The sequence below is a fragment of the Condylura cristata genome, unplaced genomic scaffold (assembly GCF_000260355.1).
Source record: "Condylura cristata isolate star-nosed mole 26May11 unplaced genomic scaffold, ConCri1.0 scaffold00030, whole genome shotgun sequence".
NCBI classification, from domain to species: Eukaryota; Metazoa; Chordata; class Mammalia; order Eulipotyphla; family Talpidae; genus Condylura; species Condylura cristata.
In genome coordinates, this window is record NW_004567131.1 from 4,782,709 (window position 1) to 4,808,223 (window position 25,515).

At 32.9% G+C, this 25,515-nt stretch overlaps 1 protein-coding gene across 16 annotated transcripts in view; it reads left to right on the top strand.

The window, feature by feature from the left end:
* The window catches only part of PARD3 (par-3 family cell polarity regulator), a 476,523-nt gene that overhangs the window by 221,653 nt on the left and 229,355 nt on the right, over nt 1–25,515 (top strand). For 8 of the 16 annotated variants that reach the window (XM_012731307.1, XM_012731309.1, XM_012731302.1 and 5 more), the window contains 5 exons: nt 2,266–2,405; nt 4,687–4,815; nt 6,992–7,030; nt 20,270–20,458; nt 22,868–23,038. In XM_012731307.1, coding sequence (XP_012586761.1) covers nt 2,266–2,405; nt 4,687–4,815; nt 6,992–7,030; nt 20,270–20,458; nt 22,868–23,038 — 668 coding nt within the window. The remainder of the gene's footprint in view (nt 1–2,265; nt 2,406–4,686; nt 4,816–6,991; nt 7,031–20,269; nt 20,459–22,867; nt 23,039–25,515) is intronic. The other 8 variants (XM_012731317.1, XM_004691164.2, XM_012731306.1 and 5 more) reach the window with 1 other exon arrangement.

Genomic DNA, 25,515 nt, shown 5'->3' on the forward strand with positions numbered 1-25,515 from the left:
GGTCAGGAGAGGTCTGCCACGCCATGTGGTCACCTCCGGGACAGGCGGGAATCAAACTCATGTGGAAGCGCCTTAATATTCTCAGGGCTGTGCTTTAACCAACTGCGCCACCAGGGAGGGCCAATAGGCCTTAATTTTTAAAGAAAAAAAAATCAAGAACCACAAAGAGGTTTGCATGAAAATATATTTTATTATTGATAATGATGAAATAGGACTAACTTTCATTATTGCTAACATAATACTCTTTATTTTTTACATTTACTACATTTTTTTTTAAGATATATTTTTTTATCCACACAGAACTGGGATACAGGCCAGAGGTGCAGGGGTGGTGAGAGGATTCACCAGAGACAGAGTGAGGAGCAGAACAGGCAGACTGATGAAGTACACTGCTGAGGGGAGCAGCGGGCGGGTTGAGAGAGGTTGGCCATGCCATGTGGGCTGGGGAATCGAACTCATGCTGAAGTGGCTTTAGCTTCTTAGTGCTGTGCTTTAACCTGCTGTGCCACCAGAGAGAGCCCACATTTACTACTTTTAATGAAACAAAAGCATAGGGTATGTCAGTTAAAATAAGTTCTGTGTGAACTGACACACTTTGAATGACAGTTCTTCATAAACAGAGATCAGATCTAAGTACTAAAAAAGAGAAGGCTTAGCTGTAATTATTCTGTGGCATAATTTTGGAACTAAGTCACATAACCTGACAAAATAGAATATGTCCCAAAGTATTTGCTTCCATAATTATGATTTCTTAATATTTATTCCATTTTGGCATTCTCTATTTCCCTGCTCTTTTGTAGAAATTAGCTTTTTAATAAAGTTAGAGGAGAAGGTCAGTAATCTGTTTCAGTCAATGCAAAATGTTTTGTTGGCTTTTCTAAATGAAAATTGGTATCTATTTATCTTTCTATTAAAGGTCAGTGCCTGAACTTTTAACTTACTGATTTAGGGGTTATTGCTGATATTTTAATAATATTGAGATTCATATAACAGTTTCTGTAGTTCATACAATTTAATATTGTAAAGTTGGAGATAATTTAAAATTCTTTCATTATAAATGTTATTGCAAGTCATTAGAGTTTCATGGAAGCAGAGAGACATATGGAAAAGTCCCAACAGAATAATTAGGGGAATTTCATATAAGACAGTGCCATCCAGGCCTCAAAACCGAAGACTCAGGGAATTAACCACTCAGGCACATTAAGGTGAATTCAGACTTGAAGTAAATGAATATTTTGTTACAAGTCGAGAATTTTTATGGTAGGTTTTATTGTTTGTGTATTGAGACTTTTCTCTTTTTTCATTTTTTCAAACCACATTTTTGTACATACTTGTATGTTTATAGATTTAAATTCGTTAGTTATATACAGTGTGTATGGCTAGAAATATCTTTTCAGAAGCTCTGATAGCAGATAATTATTCTAAGAATAATTATCTAATAATTTTCATTCATTAGAAATTTTTTATTTTCACATGTTGGGAGGTATAATTTGGATTGTTGCATGTCAGTACTATTGATTTATCATCCCTTTTCTACACTGTAATGAGTTTATAAGGCTGCCTGTCAAGAATACTGCCAAACAGCATAGCATTTAAGCTCTACAAATCAGCAGAATAAATTATAAATGCCTCATTAATTTGAGTACCTTTTAAAATAATATAGTGATCCTCGCTCTTGTCAACCATGACCTTACATGGCTTCTTTATGGAGAGATTTAACTTATTTTTTGTTTTTGTGATTCCACATGGTAAGATTTGGGTGAAGTAGAGAGGAACTAGACAGAGAGTAGGTGTTATCTTGTCAGTTTTGCTTTGAATAATTCTAGCTTGGAGAGATTTTATATTACTTTTACATCTCTTGAATATATTTCTTTTTCTCCTACTCTACAAATCGGGACACTATTACTTTATATTCGAGGTCCTTAGTTTTAATGGCTATTTTCTGCATACTTTTTTTTTTTTTTTAGAGATGTTAGGTTTATTTTCCTACAGACCTACTAAAAGATGTTTTTTTTTCATCATTAGCTTTCCCATGCCAATTGAGTATGTTGCTATTTTTTCTTAAATTAGTGAATTTTGATATATAAGCTATTTAAATCGTATAACCCAAATCTACTATAACTTCCAAATTCTTATCAGAAATATAGGCCGTTGTGGAAGTTATAAAATATCAAATTCAGGTGAAAAGTAATTACAAGTCATTTATATATGCCACACCAGTAAAATGCAAAATATTTTATTTATTTGTTTCTGTTATCTATTTAGGTACAGAAGGTTTGGGGTTCAGCATCACTTCTAGAGATGTAACAATAGGTGGCTCAGCTCCAATTTATGTGAAAAACATTCTCCCTAGGGGTGCTGCCATTCAAGATGGCAGACTCAAGGCAGGAGACAGACTTATAGAGGTAAGTGATTTCCAAGTAAGAAGTTCCATGATTGTTGTAAAGTTCTACTTCATGGGTCACTTGCTAACATTTTTATATAATAGGATATTAGATTACATATTTTAGTAGAAGTATGTATTACAAAACGTATTTATATTTTGATTTTATGTCTTCACATGTTAGTTGATTAGAAATAGCCTTTTTAATAGTTTTATTCATAGAATTTTAGTTCTTTGGATATTTGGTTTATGAGATAATATTCCATGTAAGTACAGTGCCTCTTAGGTTATATTTCTAGATGGCTTTACACTTTTTGTCTGTCAACATAGAAATGTTTTCCACTTTGTAATCAGAACAGAGACAAATAAGGTAAATGAAAGCGGTATGTCTTTATGAGACGAACAAGAATGTTTTGAAATAGCAGCATGGAAATTGAATAGAGACATAAACAAATAAATGTAAGGCAAAAAAAATTATGTATTGGGTTATTGGAAATATTACAGTGTATTTTTTTTCGATATTTTTCAAGCAAAAATGCATTGACTTTTCAGAAACCCAGTGATTAGGAAGAATTTTCATTTATGTGAGTTTTAGTTAATTGATTTTGAGACTATCTTTGATATGTGTGTGTGTGTGTGTGTGTGTATTTATTATTTATTCTGTGTGTGTGAATGTTTGCACATATAGTAATGGAAGAAAGATTGACCTAAATTTCATTAATCTTCCTCCTTACACTCTGTTCTATGGAAAGAGGCTCAAAAAAAGGAAGGGCTTCAACACAAAGTAAATTCATGGTGTTGCTTCCAGAAAGGCTCACTTTTCCTTGGGGAGTAGATTGACTAGTATTAGTCCAAGTTTGTAGGTGTAGCTTGGATTTATTTAGTAAGAGACTCAGCTGAGTCTAAAATCTAGTGCTCTTTGCCTCTAAATCCAAAATAACAAAATATGCTGTTTTTGTCACTGCCTTCTTTCCCTCTCTTTTTTGCATCGACCTCCAACTTCCTTTCTTTTTACAGCTAATAACTTTATTTAATTTCTCTTTCAATACATAATTCCATTATTTTCAATATATCCCAGTCACTAAGAAAACTTTTTTTCTCTCTTTGTGCAGTGGGAAGTAATTGTAATTTTTGTGTCTTCAAAGTTGGGCTTTATTTTTTGTAGCTATAAAAGTAAAATTATATTTTCATATTTCAAGCCTTAATTTCTAGTATTTTTTTCTAGTGTACTTACATAGTACCAAAATTTTTGAGAGCAGTTTTTAGAGTGTCTAGAATATTTAGAATCATACCTTAAAGAAGTATATTTTCTAGAACTTTTTCTTTGCCTTTATATGAGTGTTAAGACTTGCCTACTTGTAGCCATTCCTTAGTAATATAACCTTGTGTTATATAAAGTGGTGTTTAGCAAGAAAATTTTGATACTATACCCTTGAAAAAATGTTATTTTCATCTAAAGAACACTATTTTCCATTCTTATTTCTGTAAATATTGGTGTTTTCTGATCATTTCATAATACTTTATAAAAAAGATGATGATTTCAAATTTATTTTTTCTGATAGAAAAAATTTGAGGGTCCTCCCTGGTTATACAGTGCTAAAGAGCAAGCACTATGAAGTCATCCTTAGCCACTGTAGCACGAGTTCAACCCCTAGCCAGGGAGCTACCCACAGGCACAGCAAACCTCTTTTGCCTCACCCACTGCTCCCCTCAGCAGTGTGTTTCAGTTAATCTACCTGTTCTGCTTCCCACTCTGTTTCTAATGTACCCTCTCACCTGCCTGCACCCCAGCACTTGTTGCATACACAAATAAATCTTAAAAAGAAAAAAATATTGAGGTTAGATTACAGCTATCCCTCAAAAAATATCACTTTTGTAGAGAGCTTTCTTTAATGTTGCCTTTTAGGGGTATAGTTATCTGTGTAGTTTAAAGTACTATCCCCCAGGAAAACCATAGCTTTTGATACCTGTGATACACAGGCCATCAAGTACAAAACCAGAAAGCTTTGTGTTAACTTGACATTTTCGGTAGATTTGTTTATTGCTAATTACTTGTCATAAGCTCTTGTAATTGCAGATTTTGGTTTATTGTTGAGTACTGAAATATTAACTACTACCTACCTCACTTTCTAGTAGCCTGGTCTGTTTCTTCATGCACATTACCTGTTAGTTTCTAGATTTTGTCTGAATTTGCCATGAAATAAGTTATGTTATACAGCAGACATGATCAGCCCCAGAATGTGTTTTCAGGTCTGTGTCTGTTTGCCTAGAAATACAGTATAATTTTTTTTTATTTGTTTTAGGTAAATGGAGTAGATTTAGCAGGCAAATCCCAAGAGGAAGTTGTTTCCTTGTTGAGAAGCACTAAGATGGAAGGGACTGTGAGCCTTCTGGTCTTTCGCCAAGAGGATGCCTTCCACCCAAGGGAACTGGTGTGTACATTTAGAATAGATAAAAGATTTTTGATGGACATGAACCAGTGATCTGTGTTAGCTGGATGGCCAGTGTTTGAGACATTTTCAGCTATGTTCTGTATGTTATACATTTTTCAGGTTTAACTTAACATAAACATTTTTTTCTCATATTCCTTCAGCTTTAGAAATATTTATCCACAATGTTGAGTGAAAGGGTACTTAAAATCAGATTGTAGGAGTATTTCCTAAGACAGCAAATGTTTATTACTGAATGCTTTCAAATGTACTAATTTAATACAGAGACATTGATTTTTTTCATAACTATCATTTCAAAATTTATTGTTGAACACTTGCTATCTTCTCCAGTACATATGACAAATTTTCATTATTTCAGATTTTCATAATACATGTAGTTAAGCCAACTAAAGATGATTGCTTATTTTATATGAAAATGAGTACCTCAATTAAAAGTTATTTTTGAAAATAGAAGACCTTGTGACAATAAGCCCCATGGCCATTAATGACTAATACAGGCATTGTGTAGAATGACAATCGGAAATGAAATACATTAGTTTGCAAACTTCCCATTTTACTTCTTATGCATATATCAGTAAACTTATATATAGGGGATATTGACATAGTGTTGGTCTGAATTAAAAATATATATATTTATATAGTTCTGAATTTTTAATGTGGTTAGGTGTTATTTTAATTTACCAAAAAAAATTCTAGTTGGGTCACTTTACTGTATTTGACTTCTCAACTAGCTTTTAGCTTTTTCTAAAGATCAAACAATCCATATAGACTTGAATGGCAAAGTTTTATGGGCACACACAGTTCCCAAATTTATCATTTAGCCATAATTTTCATTGGTTATTAATTCAAGTATGAATGTTTTATGATTAATAATTTTTTTTCTTTTATTATAAAGCAGATAAATTTTAGTCACAGGAATATCCTGCTCTTTTTTATATACAGATCAAAACATTTACTCTGTTACAGAAATGTTGGATTATGATAGGGCTGAAATGTGAACACTTATGTTTAAGTATATTTTTAAAAATTATAAAAACTTTATTTCTATTTTAAGATGTTTGGTGCATTATTTTTTTCTCAATTTAAATTCAGTTTTGCCTTTTCTCCCCAGTGTTATCCAATTTTATTCTTAAAATGCCACCTGATCCTAAATCTGGAGATGTCTCTATTAAATTGTAAATGAGCATTAAAAAAAATATATTCAGCTTTAGATGTGATTTGATGAAGCTTTATGTCTTCCTCACTTTATCTAAGCCTGGATAATAGTTAGCATTATTAGATTGCCAAAGATTAAACACTGCTCTTAAGCAGCCTTTCTGGAGTTAGTGCCAACATATAGGAGCCTTAGGATATTCAAGTTCTTTTTGTCCAATTTTGGTCTTCCAGGCTTCTGTTTTTCCCTTCTGCTGCCTACAGTTTTTTCTTGGTTATTTAATTTATTGCTTGTGAGCTTTTCATTAAGGAGTGTGCCAGTGTGCCGTCAGTCTATTATTCATGTTGCAGCTGCTTTTCAAGATTTAAAAGAATAAAAACCTAAAAACTTAAAGGGAGCATTTAAAATTACTTTGAATCCAATTAACAAAGCTCTTTCCCTCTTTTGGGGGTGTTTGTGTTTAAATTATATGACTAAAGTGAAATACTTTCATCAATTTGTTTTTTTTTTTTAAATCATGTATCACTATATAAATAAATTCTATAATAAAGAAAAATAAAATTTTATAACCTAAGTATTACTTTAAATATAATATTTATGATTCAGACTCTGGTTCAGATGGTTATTGTCTGGTCTAGCTACTAAATTATAATGTACTTTATGACATAATTAACTGAACGAACTTAAAATCTTTGCTAGAAATAATACTACATATAGAAAGCAGTTTAGTAAGATTTGTTTTTCTCTCAGAAGAAGTTCAAAATTTACTTAGAATAAGCAAGAAAACTTACATTTCTAAAATTTACCACTGCACAACACAAAGAATAATATAACACACCAGTGACAGTTTGGAAGATCAAATTAAACATCATATATAATGTAATCACCCTCTATATAATTGGTGGATTTTAAGAACCAACAAAATTTCCTTTAAAGTTTTGTATCCCTGTGTGTTAAAGATGGCTTTGGTTAGTCTGTATTTATGTTTTTCTTCAATTCTTCTAGAATGCAGAGCCAAGCCAGATGCAGATTCCAAAAGAAACGGTAAGAGCTTTGTGTTTTGCAGGATGCAGAGATTTTGGAAAGATAAATGGAACTAACTTTTTAATTAGACATGAAGTTACTAGTCCTTCCTTTTCCTTGCTTATAATAGCTACTATATAGGTTTATTAAATTCCAAGGCACTCTTATTTTAAGGCGAATTATTGCTGTTACCCTTAGTAGAGGATAGCATTTGATTATTTTTGGTTAGATAGGGATAAAAAGAGTGAGATTAATTTCTCAATCACTTTTATAATTAGAGGAGCCAAATTTGGTGAGTTTAGTAAATAGTCTGATACACACACACACACACAGACCTCATGAGTTGTGAAATGACATAAGAAACTACAAAATGAAAAAAGTAAAGGAGTCAGGCTAGTAAAACCAGGTGTGAAATAACACAAAAAGTATCTTAAACAGGAAAAACAAAATGTCATTTAGATTAAGCATAGTAGTTGTCCTATTAACTTACATAGTACTTGTCCTAGTAACTTATAGTTATTTGTATAAGTTATTACAAGGATAATTTCTCTTAATAAAAGTAAAACTTTATAGTACAGATTAAAATGCAAATATAGTTTTTTCTTATGTGGAAGACAAATTCTAATACAGAGTGAGAATAAAGGAATACTTTGAACTCAAACACAATACCGTCCTAAAAGAGGATTGCCACGTCAGCTTCTAAAAGAATGATATTCTGTGGCTGCTCTGCATGCTGAAAAGAAGTCATGTTCATTTTGACATATGGAATCATCCTCTGAAATTCTAAATTGAGACTTTTATACCTTAAACAATATAGTTTCATTATTCTCAACTGTTATAATAGAAAATTTAACAAAACCATATCCACAGTGGATGCTTATATATGTTTTTCCAAAAATTGTCATATTAAGTAGACACAAAAAAGTTGGAGTGTAAAGAATTTGCATAACAACAGGCTTTGACTTTTCTTTGCTCATTCATGAACTATAACTTTGTATCTAATATATTATACAACATTTTCAAACATTCCATATTTATGAAAATGACTGATACAATAGTCCTCATAGAAAATTACTAAACAAGTTTGAGAATATTACATCATCTTAATTATTCTTTTTGTAAAAACAAGAAAAAAAAAAGTGGCATTTGTGTGTAAGTTGAGGAGAAATTGGACAAATTGTTTAAAAAAATAAAGAACAATGCACTATTTACTAAAAAGTTAGAATCATTTTTTTCTCACCATTTATCAAAATCAATCATCGCTATAAATGTATTAAGAGATATGTAAAAGTCTGTGTATATTTGGGGAATTAATACTTGTCCAAGCAGGACAAAACCAAAATGTCATGAGGTAACAAACATTTATATTTGTTCCTCTATACTAGAAAATTTTCTCTAACAATCACCATACCTTAAAATATTTTCAAGGGAATTGCTGACTAGAGATAATTCTGCAGTGTTCTTTTTTGAGTGACAAATATCTCTCTCCTTTATTGTGTGGATCAGTTTACATAGAAATAACATCTGTTAATGCTAAGAGAATCTGAGATGCGAAATGAAGACAAGAACAGTAAATTAGGCATATTCTTTCAAAAACTTAGTTTTGGGGAGGAAATTGATGATTAGCATTAAACTTTCCCATCAGTGATAGGAGCAGCAGCCTTGGCTTTAAATATGGTATCCTATTTGGAACTGCAAGGTTCAAGCTAGTACAGTCCTCATCCATCAGCCCTGTGTATTCATAATACATGCTATAGTAAATAACAATTTAGTTACCTTAATGAAAGTACTGAAATACACACATATGAGACACATATCCCTATGTATCTCACTTTCTGTTATAAATTTTTCTAAGGTTTTTCTAAGCAAAACAAAAGAAACTCCCTCCCCATGTTTCTTTTTGGTTTATGTTAGTGCAGCCACTAAGGAAAACAGTGGTTCTCAAAAAATTAAAATTTTACTAACATATGATCCAGCAATTCTGGGTATTTATCAAAGAAAATAAAAACACTAACTCGAAAAGATGTATGCATCTCATATTCATTGTAACAATAATTATATATACCAAGATATGGTACTCATGCATCCAAAAATGGGTGAATAGATACCTTGTTTTATTTAGGTATATTAAAATAGATATATAGATATAGATGTGTATATAATATGTATATCGATGTATATATAATATGTACAGGAGTATTATTCAGTTATAATAGAATGGAAGCTTGCCGTTTGCAACAAATAGAGCTTTAGGACAGTATTCTCAATTGAATGAGTCACAGAGCAAAATACAAATAAATGCCATTTGATCTGACTTATTCATGGAATCTAAACAAACAAGCAAACAAGCCAATAAATTAAGCCCATGGATAGAGAATAGATTGGTGTTTTCCAGAGGCAAAGGGTGGACTTGGGGGCAAGAGTCAAAAGATAAAAAACAAACATTATTTCTAGGTTCTCTGCCTCTCTTTTTATGGGAAATAATTAAATTCATTGAAGTCATAAAAATTTTAATGTTACTTAAACTGTCTTGATACCGAAAGCACCTTGAGAAACAAGACCTGATAGGTACTAACCTATAATTAATTTGTTTTGTGGCTGATTAGCACAGTACCACATATCTAATTTAGTCTGAGAAACTTAAAAAAAAACAAAACAAAACATACTTTAGGTATAGGTATAAGATTAGGGCCAACTGTTAGTAGACTTTGAATTTCTAAGATGTAAGTTTATTTTATATCTTTTAAATATTGCATTAATGTGAGTTGGAGGTTATAAATTCAGTCTTAGTTACCTACTTAAAATTGGATAAAAACCTGAATATTTTAACAGAGGCTCAAGTTCAGTTGTTCCATGTCCTGAACAAACCCCTTTTCATTTGAAAAGCTAATTTACTTATAGAGCAATCTCATGTGAATATCCAGGTTGGATTTGACATTATGTGGGTGTGTTAGAGTTCTCCAGAGCAGAACCAGTGAGATGTGTATACAGAGATAGAGACTTATTATAAGGAACTGGCTCACACACTTATGGAAACTGGCAAGCCTAAATCTGCAGCGTGGGCAGTACACTTGAGTCCAGGGGAGCTGATGTTGCAGTTTTAGTCCAAAGGCCTGAAGGCGGACAGCCAGGAAAGCCAAGAGTACAGATGAAGCCTGAAGATAGTCAGCTAAGAATTATCCATTGCTCTGAGAACTCTTTCTGTTCTACCAGTCTTTAATTGACTGGATAAAACCCACCCATCCACATTTAGAGGATTCTCTTTTACTGAAAGTTCAGCAACTTAATGGTTTTATCTCATCCCAAAAAAGTGCAAGTTGGTATATTCAATTAGCCATCAGTATGTAGTAAATTTACCTCTTGGCTGTCATTTTGCGTTACCAAAGTGCCAGTGTCCCTTGTTCTTTAATGGGAATGATGAAAATCTGCTTACAAAGCTGCTCCTATACCCCAACCCCAAGAAATCTATGGTATGATCCATTTAAGACCATAATTGTATGTTTAACATTTCCATATTATTGACAATACTAGAACTTTTGAAAATAATGTAATTTAGAGATTATATACCAGAGAGATATTATTATAATACATGTTTAAATATCAAATATTCAAATGTTTTCCACAAGTGTTTTGATTCTCCCTATAAAACAGCAGGGATGCATTGAGAGGAGCCCCTTTTTTTTTTTTTTTTAATGATTGATTTATCCATACAAGAACTGGAGTACAGGCCAGAGGTGCAGAGGGTGAGAGGATTTCCCAGAGATGGAGTGAAGAGCAGAACAAGGAGATTGACTAAAATACGCTGCTAAGGGGAGCAGCGAGCAGGACAGGAGAGGTCTGCCGCACCATGTGGGTTACCTCCTGGCCTGGGATGGAACATGTGCTGCAGTGGCTTGGAGAGCTTCATAGTGCTGTGATTTAACCCCTTGGACCACCAGAAAGGGCCAAAGAGGATCCTTCCTGAAGACTAGTAGTCATCTAAATAAGCCATCTTCAGAAAGATTATTGTCTTGATTTAGAAATACAATGCCCTAGGCAATAAACATAGTCATTAACAGGTTCATTAAACTAAAGCTTATAGTACATATATATATATATGTACTGCCACTGTAATGACTCCACAACAGATTAACATAACAAAGTATTTACAAAGTATCCCATTCACATACAAGAGCAAAAAAAAACAAACAAACAAAAAAAAAAAACGAATAAAGTACTTGGGAATAAATTTAACCAAGAATGCAAAAGATTTGTACACTGAAAGCCAGAAAGTTTTGATAGCCATGAAAAAGATTCAAATGAAGACTAAAATAAATTGGAAGATATTCTGTGCTCATGAATTGGAATAATTTATAAAGAGAATTTCATATTTAAAGAAATCCTCATCAAAATACCAATGTCATTTTTCACATAAATAGAAAAAAAATCCTAAAATTCACAAGACACCATGAAAGATCTCTAGTAGCCAAAGCTATCTGAAGAATGAAGAACAAAGGCAGAGGCCTCATGTATCCTTAAGTCAAATTATATTGCAACATGAATACTGTATAGTTAGTCCTAGGATATTTTTTTTCCTGTCATTATTCCTCAAACATATTAGTATAACAACTATTCACATTATATTAGTTATTATAAGTAAACTGGAAATGATTTAAACAGGAACATGCAAATACTAAACTGCTTTAAGTAAGGCACCTGAGTATCTGCTGATTTTGTTAAACTTGGAGGGTTCAGGAAGCCATTGCCTATGAATACTGAGAAGCAATCATATAAGGTTAGTTTCTGACAAAAGAGCTCACTGTGTACAGTGGGGGAAAGGCCAATTTCTTCAGTAAAGGGCGTTGGATAAACTGAAACTAACATGCAGAAATAATGAATCTGGACCAGTATTTAATGCCACATACAAAAGTTACTGAATGGAATGAAGACATGTATCTAACGCCTGAGATCCTAAAACTCCTTAAAGAAAAAACCTAGGTATTAAATTTCTTGACATTGATCTTGGCAGTAAGTGTTTTTTTTTAATTATTTTTTGAAAAGTGCAAGTAAGCAAGCAAGTGGAACTACATCAGCTTAAAGTTTCTGTACAGCAAAGGAAACAGAAACAGTCAATAAAGTGAAAGGCAACAGGTGTATTTTAAGCATTAATATCTAAAATATATCAAGGATTCTGCAGCACTATAGCATAAAAAAATCTGATTTTAAAATGATTAGAAGAACTGAGTCAGTATTTTTCTAAATAATTCATATAAATGGTCATTCATAGATATGTGTAAAGGTGCTCAACATCAGCAATCATCAGGGATATAGAAATTAAAACCATTTATGAGATGTTACATTTCATTTGTTAGAGTGGTTATCTTCGAAAACTTAAGAGATAACAAGTGTTCACCAGGATGTATTGAAAGAAATCTTTATCATGTTGGTGGGAATGTAAATTGGTGCAGCCTCTGTGGAAAATAGTATGGAGACACCTCATAGAATTAAAATTAGAACTTCCATATAATGCAACTATTCCACTTCTGTGTATTTATCAAAGGAAATGACAGAGAGTATCAAAGGTACCTGTACTTTATGTTCATTATAGCATTATTCACAGTAGCAAAGATAGGGAAACAATTTAAGTGTCTAAGGATGGATGAGTGGTTAGTGAAATATATTATTTTTATATATACATTACTTATATATTATATACATAACATATAATTGTAATATTATATATATTAGTGGAAAATTATTCATCCATAAAAAAGAAGAAATTCCTACTATTTGCAATAAGATTGATGGACTTTGAGGGCATTTTGTGAAGTGAAGTAAGTCAGACAAAAAACACAAATATTTGTTTATATCACTTCTGTATATAAGTATGTAATCTGAAAATGCTTAACTCATAGCAACACAGACTACAATAGTGGTTACCAGTGGTTATAGAAATAGTAATGTTTATTATAGTGAGTAGAATATGGTAGTGTTGGTCAGAGTATGAACTTTCAATTATAAGATAAATAAGTTCTAGGGATCTATTATTTAGCATACTGATTATGGTTAACAATTATTATAATCTTAAAAGTTGCCATGAGAATGAATTTTATATGGTCTCACCACACAAAAGGAAATGGCAATTATGTGTCTTTATGGAGAATTAGTTAACACAATGTAAATTATACAATATTATATGTCAGTTATAATCTCAGTGAAGCTCTTTAAAAAAGAGTACAGTCATACCATGCAACTATGGAGGTTAGTGGAGGAATTTGATTGTGAATCATTATATTTTATTCCCAAAAGGGTACAAAGTCTATGGGAAAAGATATCATCAGGCACTCCTTTAATCCTGTACTATAATTTAACACTCTAAGAACACAGATGAAAGTTTACCAAGTGTTCTAACATAACTTTTTATTGAAAATTGTTACTATCATACATGATTTCCATGTTGACTTTGTTAGATTTTGAATGTCAACTGTTTTTATAAACTAAGTGTATTTCTACTGTTTTAATATAAAAATTATGATTCGGTGAAATAAATTTGAACTCCAGTTTATTTTAAAACAATCCAAAGTCCACACTGTTTTCATGATATTATAGAAATAGCAATATTTATTATAGTGAACTCTTACACTTTTAAGAAATTCAATTGAAACTGTTGTTTATATAAAGATTTCTTGGTGTTTGATTTTTTTTCCTTTGAGAAATATATCTAAATTGTTTTCTTCATTGTCTGTCTTTGTGGTTCATTGATTGATAACTTTAAAATTATTATTTGATTTTGCTATGAAACCAATGCTATTTTTAAGTAGTGCTATTATATTATTTTCATAGTAATAGTTAATTTATTTTAAAATTGTTATTGAGGTAACTTGATCTATAATGTTATGTATATTTTACACATATAAGTTCACACCTCTGTAAATGTATATTATCACCCCATACACCACATCAAAGCTCCAGTAATTCTCTATCACCATCCATGAACTCTATCCCCCACCTGCATACACCCCTTCATCCTCTCCTGTGGTTACCTCAATTCTGCAGTCATATTTCAAGGGTTTGTTTTAATTTGGTTCTGTTTCTTTTTTTTGTATTTTAATATGCCATATATGAGTGAAAGCATACAGTATTTTTCTTTGTGACTTATTTTACTTAGCATAATCCCCTATATTCCATTCATCTTGTCACAAATGTCAAGATTTTGGTCTTTTTAATAACTGAGTAGATTTCATTGTGTTTATATTCCACATCTTCTTTATCCATTCATCTGTCTTTGGACATAAGTTGTTTTCATGACTTGGATTTCATAAATTATGCCTCAGTGAACACAGGAGTGCATATAGCCCTTTGAATTAGTGTTAATTTTTTTTTTTTTTGGTGTATTTTTTTTTAGGAGAGGTATTGTTGGGTCATATGTTGAGAAGTTTTTGAGAAAGTTTATACTGCTTTCTGTAGATGCAGAGGCTAAACCAGTCTTCATTACCACCAACAGTGTATCAGGGCTCCTTTTTCTCTGCACCCTCATCAACACTTGCTGTTTCTGACTGATTTCATATGTTGAGATCCTTTTTGGCATGTCCTCCCCCTCTGGTGCTGACCCCCCCTTCCTGTCCTTCCCTTCCTCCCTTCTGCCCTCAGGCTCACTCCTTCCTGAGGCTCTCTCCTTACCCAGAATCTAGACGATAACTGCTTTAAAATCTTAGATAATTTCAACACCTGGGACATCTATTTTCACCTATTGCTGTGGTCTTTTCAGTTGGACACATTTTTTGGATTCTGTTCATTTTCAGAACTTCTGGATTATAATTTGGTCATTTGAATATTACATTTTGAGACTTGTTCAATAGAAATTCATGGAGATTGAACTCAACCCCATTATGTTCAGATCATGAATTCTGCTCATCTCTCTTTTGGTGGGGGAAACGCCAGTGTAGTTGCAGTTTTCAAAGCATTTGATATGCTGCTTGGGGTCTAGCCCATGTGTGTCCCTCAGATTAAATTTGGACATGAGTTTATTCATAACATGATTAAATGATCTACTTTTACAGGTCTCTCCTTTGGATATGTCACATTCTCCTTCTCCCAAAGTTCTGTTTCCGTGTCACCATTTTGATGTATTTTTTTTTCATGATTTTCATCTTCACCTGTACAGCTAATATATATCATGTCCTGTGCACGTATCATGTAACTGATAAATGCCGTGTTCCAAAGAGAATGAAAGACTGATTGCTATATTCCTTTCTTGTGAAGTTTTTATTGTTGTGAGAACAGACATTAAACATTTTTTTAAGGCTTGTGATGGATGAAGTATGAAGTCATGACAATCCACCAGGCAAAACTCAATATCTTAGTCATAAGTATTTCTTGTCTCATGAAATTTTTTTTCAAGACACTTTAATAGCTGATACTTCATTGCATACATATATTTTAATCTTAATGTGGATGTTTTTAATTTGTAACTATTGTAGGTTAAGCAGTAAACATTTTAGCAGTTAAGTCTTGGAATGTTATTACAATATTCTTTATGATATATTACTGAAAGTCATATTTATGGCGTACGGAAAAAGAGTCTTTTGTAAATGCACATTATCAAACTGCATACCATAAATATTATTATCTTTTAAAATTTTCACCAGCAGTGGAAGAAAGTATGCATTTTACCACATCTACAAAAAAGTATTTAAAATTATTTTAGCAATGTGATTACTTTTTTGGTAAATTAATCTGCATTTTATTTAATGCAAGTAATAAAAAATTGGACTAATTATTTTTTCAATAAATGACTGGTCATTTTTTTAAATGGATGATTCAAGTCTTGTGTAAGGATATTTATCTTTTTATTATTAATTTATCAGGATTTGTTCAATAAAGATATTCACCCTAGAAAAAGGCCTTGAGAAAAAAATTCAGTAAATTAAGAGTGGAGCCATGACAGAAGAACAAAGAAAACAACTCTGCTGTTATTTCTCTATTTACATTTCCAACACTTCCTGCCAGAAATAAGAGTTTTCCCTAATTCTGACACACGCTGCTTAGATTTAGTGTAGACACCACAAGTTAAGGACTCAGTCTCATAAGATTTTCTATCTCTTCAAACATAAATTACAAGTAGTAGACCCTGTGTACCCAGAAATCCTGTCTCTCCTCACCACAAATCAAGTGTTCCATGATCTTCTCTTTGTGTTGGGTAACATTCTAGCATTATAGAACCCCACAAAGAGCTTACTTATATTTGCAATTTAAAACAAAGTATGCTTTAAAGCATACAAATGAATAACCAGTTAAAGAGATACATACTACAAAGTCAGGAAGGATTTCATGATGAGGAACTATTGTGCCTATGAGATTGGGGTGTGACACCCTCCCAGCACATGGATATTTTCATCAACCTCGAAGCTCTTTGCATCTCATACTTTGAGATTTTTATGGACTGTTTATCATATAGTCTTAACAGTTAACTTAATGCTCAGCTGCATTCCCCATTCTGGAGAATGAGGTAAGGCTTATACATAAGCTTGGTATTGCTGGTAACCAAACCCCATCCAACAGCTTACCACATTCACCTTATCAGAACAAAAAAATGCTCTTATCACCCAGAAATTTCCATAGGATTAGGATCTCTCTCTCTCTCTCTTTCTTTTAGATTTATTTATTTATGCTTATAGAATTGGGGTACAGGCCAGAGGTGTGGTGGGTGAGAGAATTCACTGAGGATTCACCAGAGACAGAGTGGGGAGCTGAACAGGCAGATTGACAAGTACACTGCTGAGGGGAGCAGCAGGTGGGTCAGAAGAGGTCTGCCACTCCATGTGGATCACTTCCCTGGCTGGGGATCAAACTCATGCTGCAGTGGCTTCTGAGAGCTTCATAATGGTGCTTTCACCCATTGTGCCACCAGGGAGAGCCATCAGTCATCTCTGTCATTCAGAAAGTTTATGGTTATAGGAGAGATGTCTGAGGCAGATGTCTGTCTTTAAATTCAAGATATTAACAGGAATGAATATAATATATAAATATACCCATTTATAGGTATTATATACTTATATATAATATCATTTATTTCTTTGTCAAGCCCCATATCAGTTAGTGAATCACATCTGTAGTTTTATCATCTATTATGAAATGAGTATATATGACATTTCTTCCACCTGTGCATATGGGAAGAAGGAATACAGGGCCTTGTTGCTGGTCACTTGTGGCTTTGTTGTTTTGTTTTGATTTTAATCTCACTGCAAATATATGTGTACATTTTTTCTGCCCTTCCAAAAATTGTGTGAAAATAAAATGCCTTTACACTTCCATTCAACACTTTCCCTACTTCTAATTTGTTAGAAGAACATGCTCATTTTTCCTTAGACAGTGAAAAACAAAATTACCATTGGTGTAATAAGCAAAGGAAGAACTGGTCGGTTGATTGTTAAGGGAAAAAAACACTGGGTGTACATGCATGAAGGATATAATGTGTGCTTAATTGACATGATCATGTGCATATGATTTGAGGGGCAAATTAAAGACAGCAAGTCATTTGATAAAGTGCAGAAACTGGATGATATAACAAAGTGCTAAAAAATTAGTTTCTTCTTTGTGTAATAATGAGGAGGTGCCTGCATCAAGAAGTTAAATTCCTGATAAATAGTATTTAACATGGTTTTGGAAGACTAATTTAACATTTTATTGCCAGAGAATTAACTTCTAAAAGCTGGCATTAATTTCAGTTTTATGTAGAGCCAATGGATTAGTAATGAAATATCAAAGGAAAAGTACAGTCACACTTAAGTGTTTTTAATGATAATAATGACTTCAAACTTGATAAGAAATTTGAAAAAATGTACTCCCTTCCTGTATTTTTTCATAACAAATGAAAGTTTACCATGGAGAATATAGTCTTCGTTAAGATGCATTCAGAGTAGGACATATCAGAAAATGATTCCAACTTGATTAAAATTTTCTCATTATATTCATTCAGGCCCTTATATTGATTTTCTAAGTGGAAAAAATGAGAATTTTAAGCTTTCTAAAACGTTATGGAAATGTTCAAATCAGTAAAGTTTAAAAAGCTAATCTGAAGATCCAAATCAGTAAGTGACAATTAAGAACACTCCAGATATGAGGCAAATAAATGAACTGAATGATCAGTTCTAAATGTGCCCAGATAAGGATCATCTTTGATTTCCCTGCTTTGAAATATTTTATTTCCAATAATTTAAGTAGTGACTTAAAAAATTTAATTTTTCAATTTCTTATGGATATAAAGTAGAGGTTGTGTTTTGTATTTCAGTCTTAAAAATTTACCTATATATTTTTGTGATTTTTTTTGTTTGTATGTGGCTACTGTATTCACTCATGTAATTATTATTCAATAATTTTTGTTTGAGCCATATGAACAAAATGTAAAATGTAAAGAACTAAATGAGTAAATGTACTTTGCATAATAAATAGGGTAACACTATTTCGCTTAATATTTTTTTCTCAATACATTGACTTTATTTGAGGTGTAATTATTCTTTGATACCACAATATGGTAAAGAAAATTTTTATGATGAACAGCCTAGTGTTTGTTTTTAGTCTGGCACTGAAATACATTTATATTGTGTAGTTAACATAGTTACTGTCTCGTATTCTTCAAAGTCATTTCTATTTTGTATTTTTTATAGTTTGTCTGTTTTTTGACTTACTAGGGGTTGTCTTTTTTGTCCTGGCCTTCCTTTAAGGCCTTCCTTTAAGATTGCATTGAGAATAGCCTATCTTTAAAATGTTCACATTGACCTTTCATAAATTAGAAAAATCACTTAACAAATCACATTTTAAGGGTTTGAAGACATAAAAATGGCTTGATTTATGTTATATGAACAACAACAAAAAAAAAACAGTGACATTGTTACACTTCCACTCATCATTTCATCTGAGATAGCTCAGATGGTATAATAAATCCCCCAAATTATTTTTTAAATGTTTTATAATTATGTTAATTTTGATTATTAGAAAATTTTAAAAAATTATTGGAATACAATGAAAAGGAAATTGAAGTGTACCCACATTTCCATTGCTCTGCAGTAGCCTACTTTCCTGTGTAAATTGAATATTCATTAAAGGATTCATTATATTCAGTTTAATTACATATCATGTGTTTAACCATTCTTCATGTATCACTTGATTGTTCCAACTTGAATGCCTAGGTAAATGTTGAAGAATTATATCAAAATCAAGGAAAGAGGAGGGATAATTTGTTGAACTAGATGAGGCATTTAGTTGTAGAGTTTACCCATTAGTGTTTGGAAATGCAGTTTGAAAAAGAATTTTAGCAGTACCTTCTTAAAGATAATCAGTATAGTCAGTAGTTGAAGTCTTGCTCATGGGTAGTATGTCTGAAGAAGAACTCAGAAATGAAATTCTTTTCTGGCATAAAATTTGTTTTTGTTTTTGACAGACCATATCATCTGTCTGCATTTCATCAGATTGTAAATTAAACTTCCATTTCTTCCTCTGTTTTTTAAGGGCAATAATCACTAGTTTGTATACTTTAAATGTGTCATGTCTGAACAAATCTGTGCTCTTGATGGCTGCAGTTATATAATAAAAGCTTGGCTATACAACTCATTAGCTAAGTAATATTGCTTTGATAATTTTTATCAGCTGTATTATGTATGGTATATCATTGTAGAAAATTTTTCTCTGATACTTTTCTCCATTGTCTCACAGATACTGATTATTAAAATTTTAGTTTTTCTTTGAAAAAGAATACCTTTCCTGCTGGCTTTGTTATTTCAGGATTTGTTTTTGTGAATAAAATAATGCTATACCATTCATAAGCCTTGAGCTATTAATAACCTTGAAAATTCTTAGTGAAGGTTAAAGGAACTAATGAGTTATATTTGTTTTAATTCCTGCTTTTTATACTTTTCTCCTGTGGTTTAGATTGTATAAACCAAAAACAACAAAGCAGATCCCATGCTTTCAGAGTCTGCATAGCTTCAGTTCTGTTACTGTATTTATTCCTTATATTTCTCAGAATTTGGTTTGGGTTTGTTTCAATATTGAAAATAAGTATGCCATAAAATAATTACCATCTGGTTCCAGGAATCATCTGGAGTGGAATGCAGATGCAGTGTTATCAGGAATCTTGTCACAGAACTTTTGTCAAAATACTGTGCCTCTTATAATTAAATAACTGCTCATTAACAGTCTTTACCAATAGCTATGAGAAAGAAACTTTGGAGTATAAGGAACATTGGAATATAATGTACTATATGCAATTTTCTTCCCTATTAGAAAGCAGAAGATGAAGACATTGTCCTCACACCTGATGGCACCAGGGAATTTCTGACATTTGAAGTTCCACTTAATGATTCAGGATCAGCTGGTCTTGGTGTCAGTGTCAAAGGTAACCGATCAAAAGAGAACCATGCGGATTTGGGAATCTTCGTCAAGTCCATTATTAATGGAGGAGCAGCATCTAAAGTAAGCACATGTCAACTTTATCAAGCATATGCATAGTAACTAAAATGGTAAATTTCTTTTATTTTGGAAACATATACTGTAGGAGAGGATTAGCTAGCTGCCCTTTATCCTTATTGACTTGTTAACTATGACCTATGAATTAAACTGACAGATTAAGGGAGAGAAAAGTTTGCAAATTTAATTAATATTTTTTATCTTTATAGTTTTTTTTAATTATTTATGCATACAGAAATGGGGTACACGCCAGAGGTGCAGGCGGTGGTGAGAGGTTTTACCAGAGACAGAGTGGGGAACAGAACAGGCAGATTGACGAAGTACACTGCCGAGGGGAGCAGCTGGCAGGCCAGGAGAGGTCTGCCACGCCATGTGGACCACCTTTGGGGTCAGGGATCGAACTTGTACTGAAGAGGCTGCTGCTAGCTTGCAGGTCCGCATCCTCACCCTTTGTGCCACCCGGAAGGGACCTTGATATTAACTTTTTAATTTTATATTTTCAGTGTACACAGAAAAATTTCCCCACCCTATCTGTGTTCTTGTAAAGTTTGAGTAATGAGCAAGTTACCATCAAACAGATCAGTAGAAGATAAAGCCACAATTTAATAATATGTTTGGGAGAATGTATGTGACTGTAAATTCTAAAGAACAATGTGAACCAGGGATATTTACCCTGAGTTTAGGGATCAGGGATTCAAACAGAGAGAGGGTGGAGACTTACCATGACAGACAAGAAGGGGTTTCTGCACCCTTATACTAATTAAAGAGGAGATTCTTAAAGGAGACTCAGTCACTGAACAATCTACACGTGGAGGACATCTGTAAGCTCTATCTTTCTTGGGTCATGGAAGGAGAGGAGCAGCTATTACTTCAATTAGGAAAAGGGCAGACTCTTAGGATGTGATGATCTCTTACTCTATTTGTGGTAGGGAGGATCTTGAGCAAGGGCAAAATTTTCTCCTAAGCCTTGAGAGATCGCATTGCTCTTAGCTCAAAATACTACTGCCAGAGTGGGTATCTTGAGGGGGCCAGTTTTAGGAATCTTGGGGTTTTCTGACTTGGACACCTTCAAATGTAAACTCTGCTCTACAGAAAAGAGACGGAATCCCAAGCTATTTAGTCTCAATAACTTAATGTATCATCTTAACTAAGAACAATCAATTGTGGAGGACTAACTAGACAAAGGAAAGGGCTTGGATTTTAAAGGGGAGAGAATTGTGGAAAGATAAATATTTGGGGAAACTAGTGGTTGATAAAGTTTAATTAATAAGGTTGGCCTGTTCATACTCATCAGTGCCAGTAGTAGATTTCTTTTTCCCTTTTAGTTTAGGAGAGAAGAGGACACGGCTTCACAAAGTGAAATATAGCCCATGGCTTTGGCTAGAAAGGGAGAGGGAAGAAAGCCATTCTGCCTGCATTTCTCAGTTGATTTGAGCTCAAAATGATTCTTATTGGAAAACACATGCACTTTTTTTTTTAAAGATTTATTTATTTATGCTTTCAAAACTGGGGTACAGGCCAGAGGTGTGGTGGGTGAGAGAATTCACCAGGGACAGAGTGGGGAGCAGAACAGTTAGATAGATGTACTGGGATACACTGCTGAGGGGAGCTCTGGCGGGTCAGGAGAGGTCTGCAAGGCCATGTGGGTCAGCTCCCTGGCTGGGTCGGGATCTCATTCCTGCTGCAGTGGCTTCTGAGAACTTCATTGTGTGGAGTTTTAACCCATTGTGCCACCAGGGAGGTACATGCAGATACTCTTAAGGAACTTTTTCTGGTTTCTATGCAAACCTTCTCCCACCCCACATCCATGATCAAACAAATAGAAGAAATCTCAGTGTTTTCTTATTTGGTGAGGAAGTCCATAACTTTACTCCACAATTTTTGTCCATTTGTATTCTGATTAAATGAAGAAGATACATTTATGCAAACGTTTAGCTTAGTTCTGGGACAGAGCTGCCATATACAGGAAATTTTAATATTTTCCCCTTCTCTTCTTATGGGTTACTTATCCTATTTCTCACTCTAGAGAAAATTTCCGGGCCATTTTCTGAGGGACATTTTTCTGCATTGTCTAATAGCCTTGAGCTTTTCCATGTCTCCAGGCTCACTGTAAATAACCTCTTTGGATGTCTGTAGAAGCAAGAAAGTAATCACTTTGTGTCCCTTGAATTAGCATGCTATTTTGGTAAACAGATTATGTTAATGACTTCATTTACAAATGTATAAATGATTGAAATAGGCACTGTTTTCAGTGGCTGTTTAGACATTATTATGATAGTGTTCAATTGGGCATAATCCATTAGGATTAAAACACTTTTTTTTTTGCTTCCTTTTTACTTAACTAAAGGGAAAACAACTTTTTTTTAATCTATAAAAGACTATCTAATAGCCTTATTTTACCTGTTTTCTTCCCAGGATGGAAGGCTTCGGGTGAATGATCAACTGATAGCAGTAAATGGAGAATCCCTCTTGGGCAAGACAAACCAAGATGCCATGGAAACCCTCAGAAGGTCTATGTCTACTGAAGGGAACAAACGAGGAATGATCCAGCTCATCGTTGCCAGGAGGATAAGCAAGTGCAGTGAGGTACGAATAAAAAATAAAAAGGGGCGTGATACTTGAAATTCTAAGTTTCCGTCTTAACATGGAAAATAATGGCCTATCTGGCACATTACCTCAAATAACTGTAAAAAAATTATCTTTGCTTTAATTTTATTGTGTTGTCATGGACTGTGATTTACTTTTAAAATTCTATAACTCAACCATTCTAAATGAGGTGTACTTCGATATTTTTACTGCCAGCTTAACAGGTAACACCGGGATCTTTAGGTTACCTCCTAATTACCTTTTCATGGAAACAGGCCACACCTTTCTGCTAAGAAACAGCAATTTCTCTTTTATTCCTTGAGTGGGAGAAACTGTTAAACAACAATTGCGTATTTCTGGGTTTTTCTAAAATGGGATAATTACAACAAAGGCCGCAGTTGAGGTGTCTCATGAGATACTGTCCAAAGACGTACCCTCTGTCCCCCAGCCCTGCTTTTCCTTCACTGGAGAGCTCTTGATGTTTAGTATGTGTCCCTTTACCTGTGAGGATGAAGTTCCAACAGCCTCAGTGAGGGCCTGATCTGCTGATGTTACCAAACCATAATGCTCTGTTTTGTCCTACCTGAATATACCTGTGATAGAGTTTAATTTCTACATCAGGCACAGTAATAAATTAACAACTATATCTACTAAAAAATTGAATAGCAATTGAATACATGTTATGCCACTGTAGTCTCTCACTCTCAGAATATCTCACTGAGAATACCTATATCTCACTGAGAATATCTCATTTTCAGAGTGATACTGATTTCTGATCACAGAAACTATGAAAAGAGAAGCTCCCAATAACTGGGCACCATGGTATAGAATGAATATTTTCATCTGGCTTCCTGATGGTATAACTGGGCGCCAGTTCTGTCTGCTGCAGTATAATATGATTATTTCTAAACATATGATGTAGTGTGTGATTAGGAATAGGAAGAGAGTATCCTCTCCTCAAGGGTGTGAGTATCTGTTTCCCAAATAAGCAAAAACACAGCAAGTAGAACCATACTTTCTTCTGTTTGGGGGCTTGTCAAAGTTAAAAACAAATTATGTATAGATCTGGTAATGTTGGAACTGGAAAACAAAGCAAATTTCATTTACCTGTTGTATATTCTGTGCCATCCAGATTGTATAATAGAATGAGTGGGCCTGCCAATTTACAGAGCAAACCTTGTTGAAAAGGTACTTTGTTCCTTTTATTTTTAATTGATATTTAAATCCCCACATTTATCAGTCAGCTAAAACAAAATGACTAGCAAATCATACCAATTGAAAATTACATCTAAATTGCTTAAACATTTTTCTTAATTTTCAAATTTAATTTTAATAAATATATAATGCAAAGTTTTCAGGGTTTCATTATCATCCATCAAATCCTATACTGCTGTCATGTTATACAATGAAAATCTACTCTTGAGATCAGTGAATAAGTCAGTAATATGTCTATGTTTTGAAAGACTGTTGACCATTGACCCATATTTATTTCCTAAATGGAGAATAAATTAAATGTAACTAACAATTTAATTGCCACAGCTAGTAAACAATGTAACCTTATTAAAATCTGTGTGGAAAATAGTAGGGCATAAAAGCATTAACTCTTATAGGTATAAGCACTAATCTTTTCAGCATAGGCTAGTAGATTGTTTTTTGAATAGTAGTTTTTATTTATTGTCAGATCTTTTAAATTAAGTCTAGCCAGGTGTTACCTAAAACACTTACAATACGAGTTTATAAGACAAGTTGTTCTTTATTAATTCATTTTCTAAAAAATGAATTATTTCATATTCTACAAGATATTATTCATTTAAGTGATATTTATTAAGCACCCACTATATTCACAAAATGTGTTAGATTCTGAGGAGACTAAGTGAATAAAGCAGATGAAATTCCTTCTCTTAGAGAACTTATACTGGTCAACAGAAGTTATTCTTAATATCACTAAAAAGTAAACTGAAATTTGTAACAATTCTGAAAAATTTTCCTTTAGAGGAAGCATTGAATGTTAGAAGAGGACTTAAAAAATAAGAAATGTCCTGAAGCTTTGCATCCTGAATATAGACATGCTTCTTCTGTCTGATTCATACAATGCCATATTATTCCTCAAACATTAATAAAGCAAACCTGGGCCAACCTGAAAATGTTTGGATTAAAACACTCATTTTATTTCCTGTTGCCCTGTAAAAGACATGAAATTGGAATCCCACTGAAAAAATCCTTATTTCTCATTCACTTCTGCATATGAATTTCTGTCAATGAAAATGATTGAAAGAAAAAAGTTATAATAGATAGTAACAAACTTTAATATTTAGTGTGGTGTCATTTTCATACATTTCTGGTTATTACTGTTCTTATCAAATAAGCTTTTGAACAATTACATATGTGTGTATCTATATACTTATATATGTAAATGTATGTGTGTGTACATATATATGTATATATATATAAGTATATATATATATAAGCACTGTATA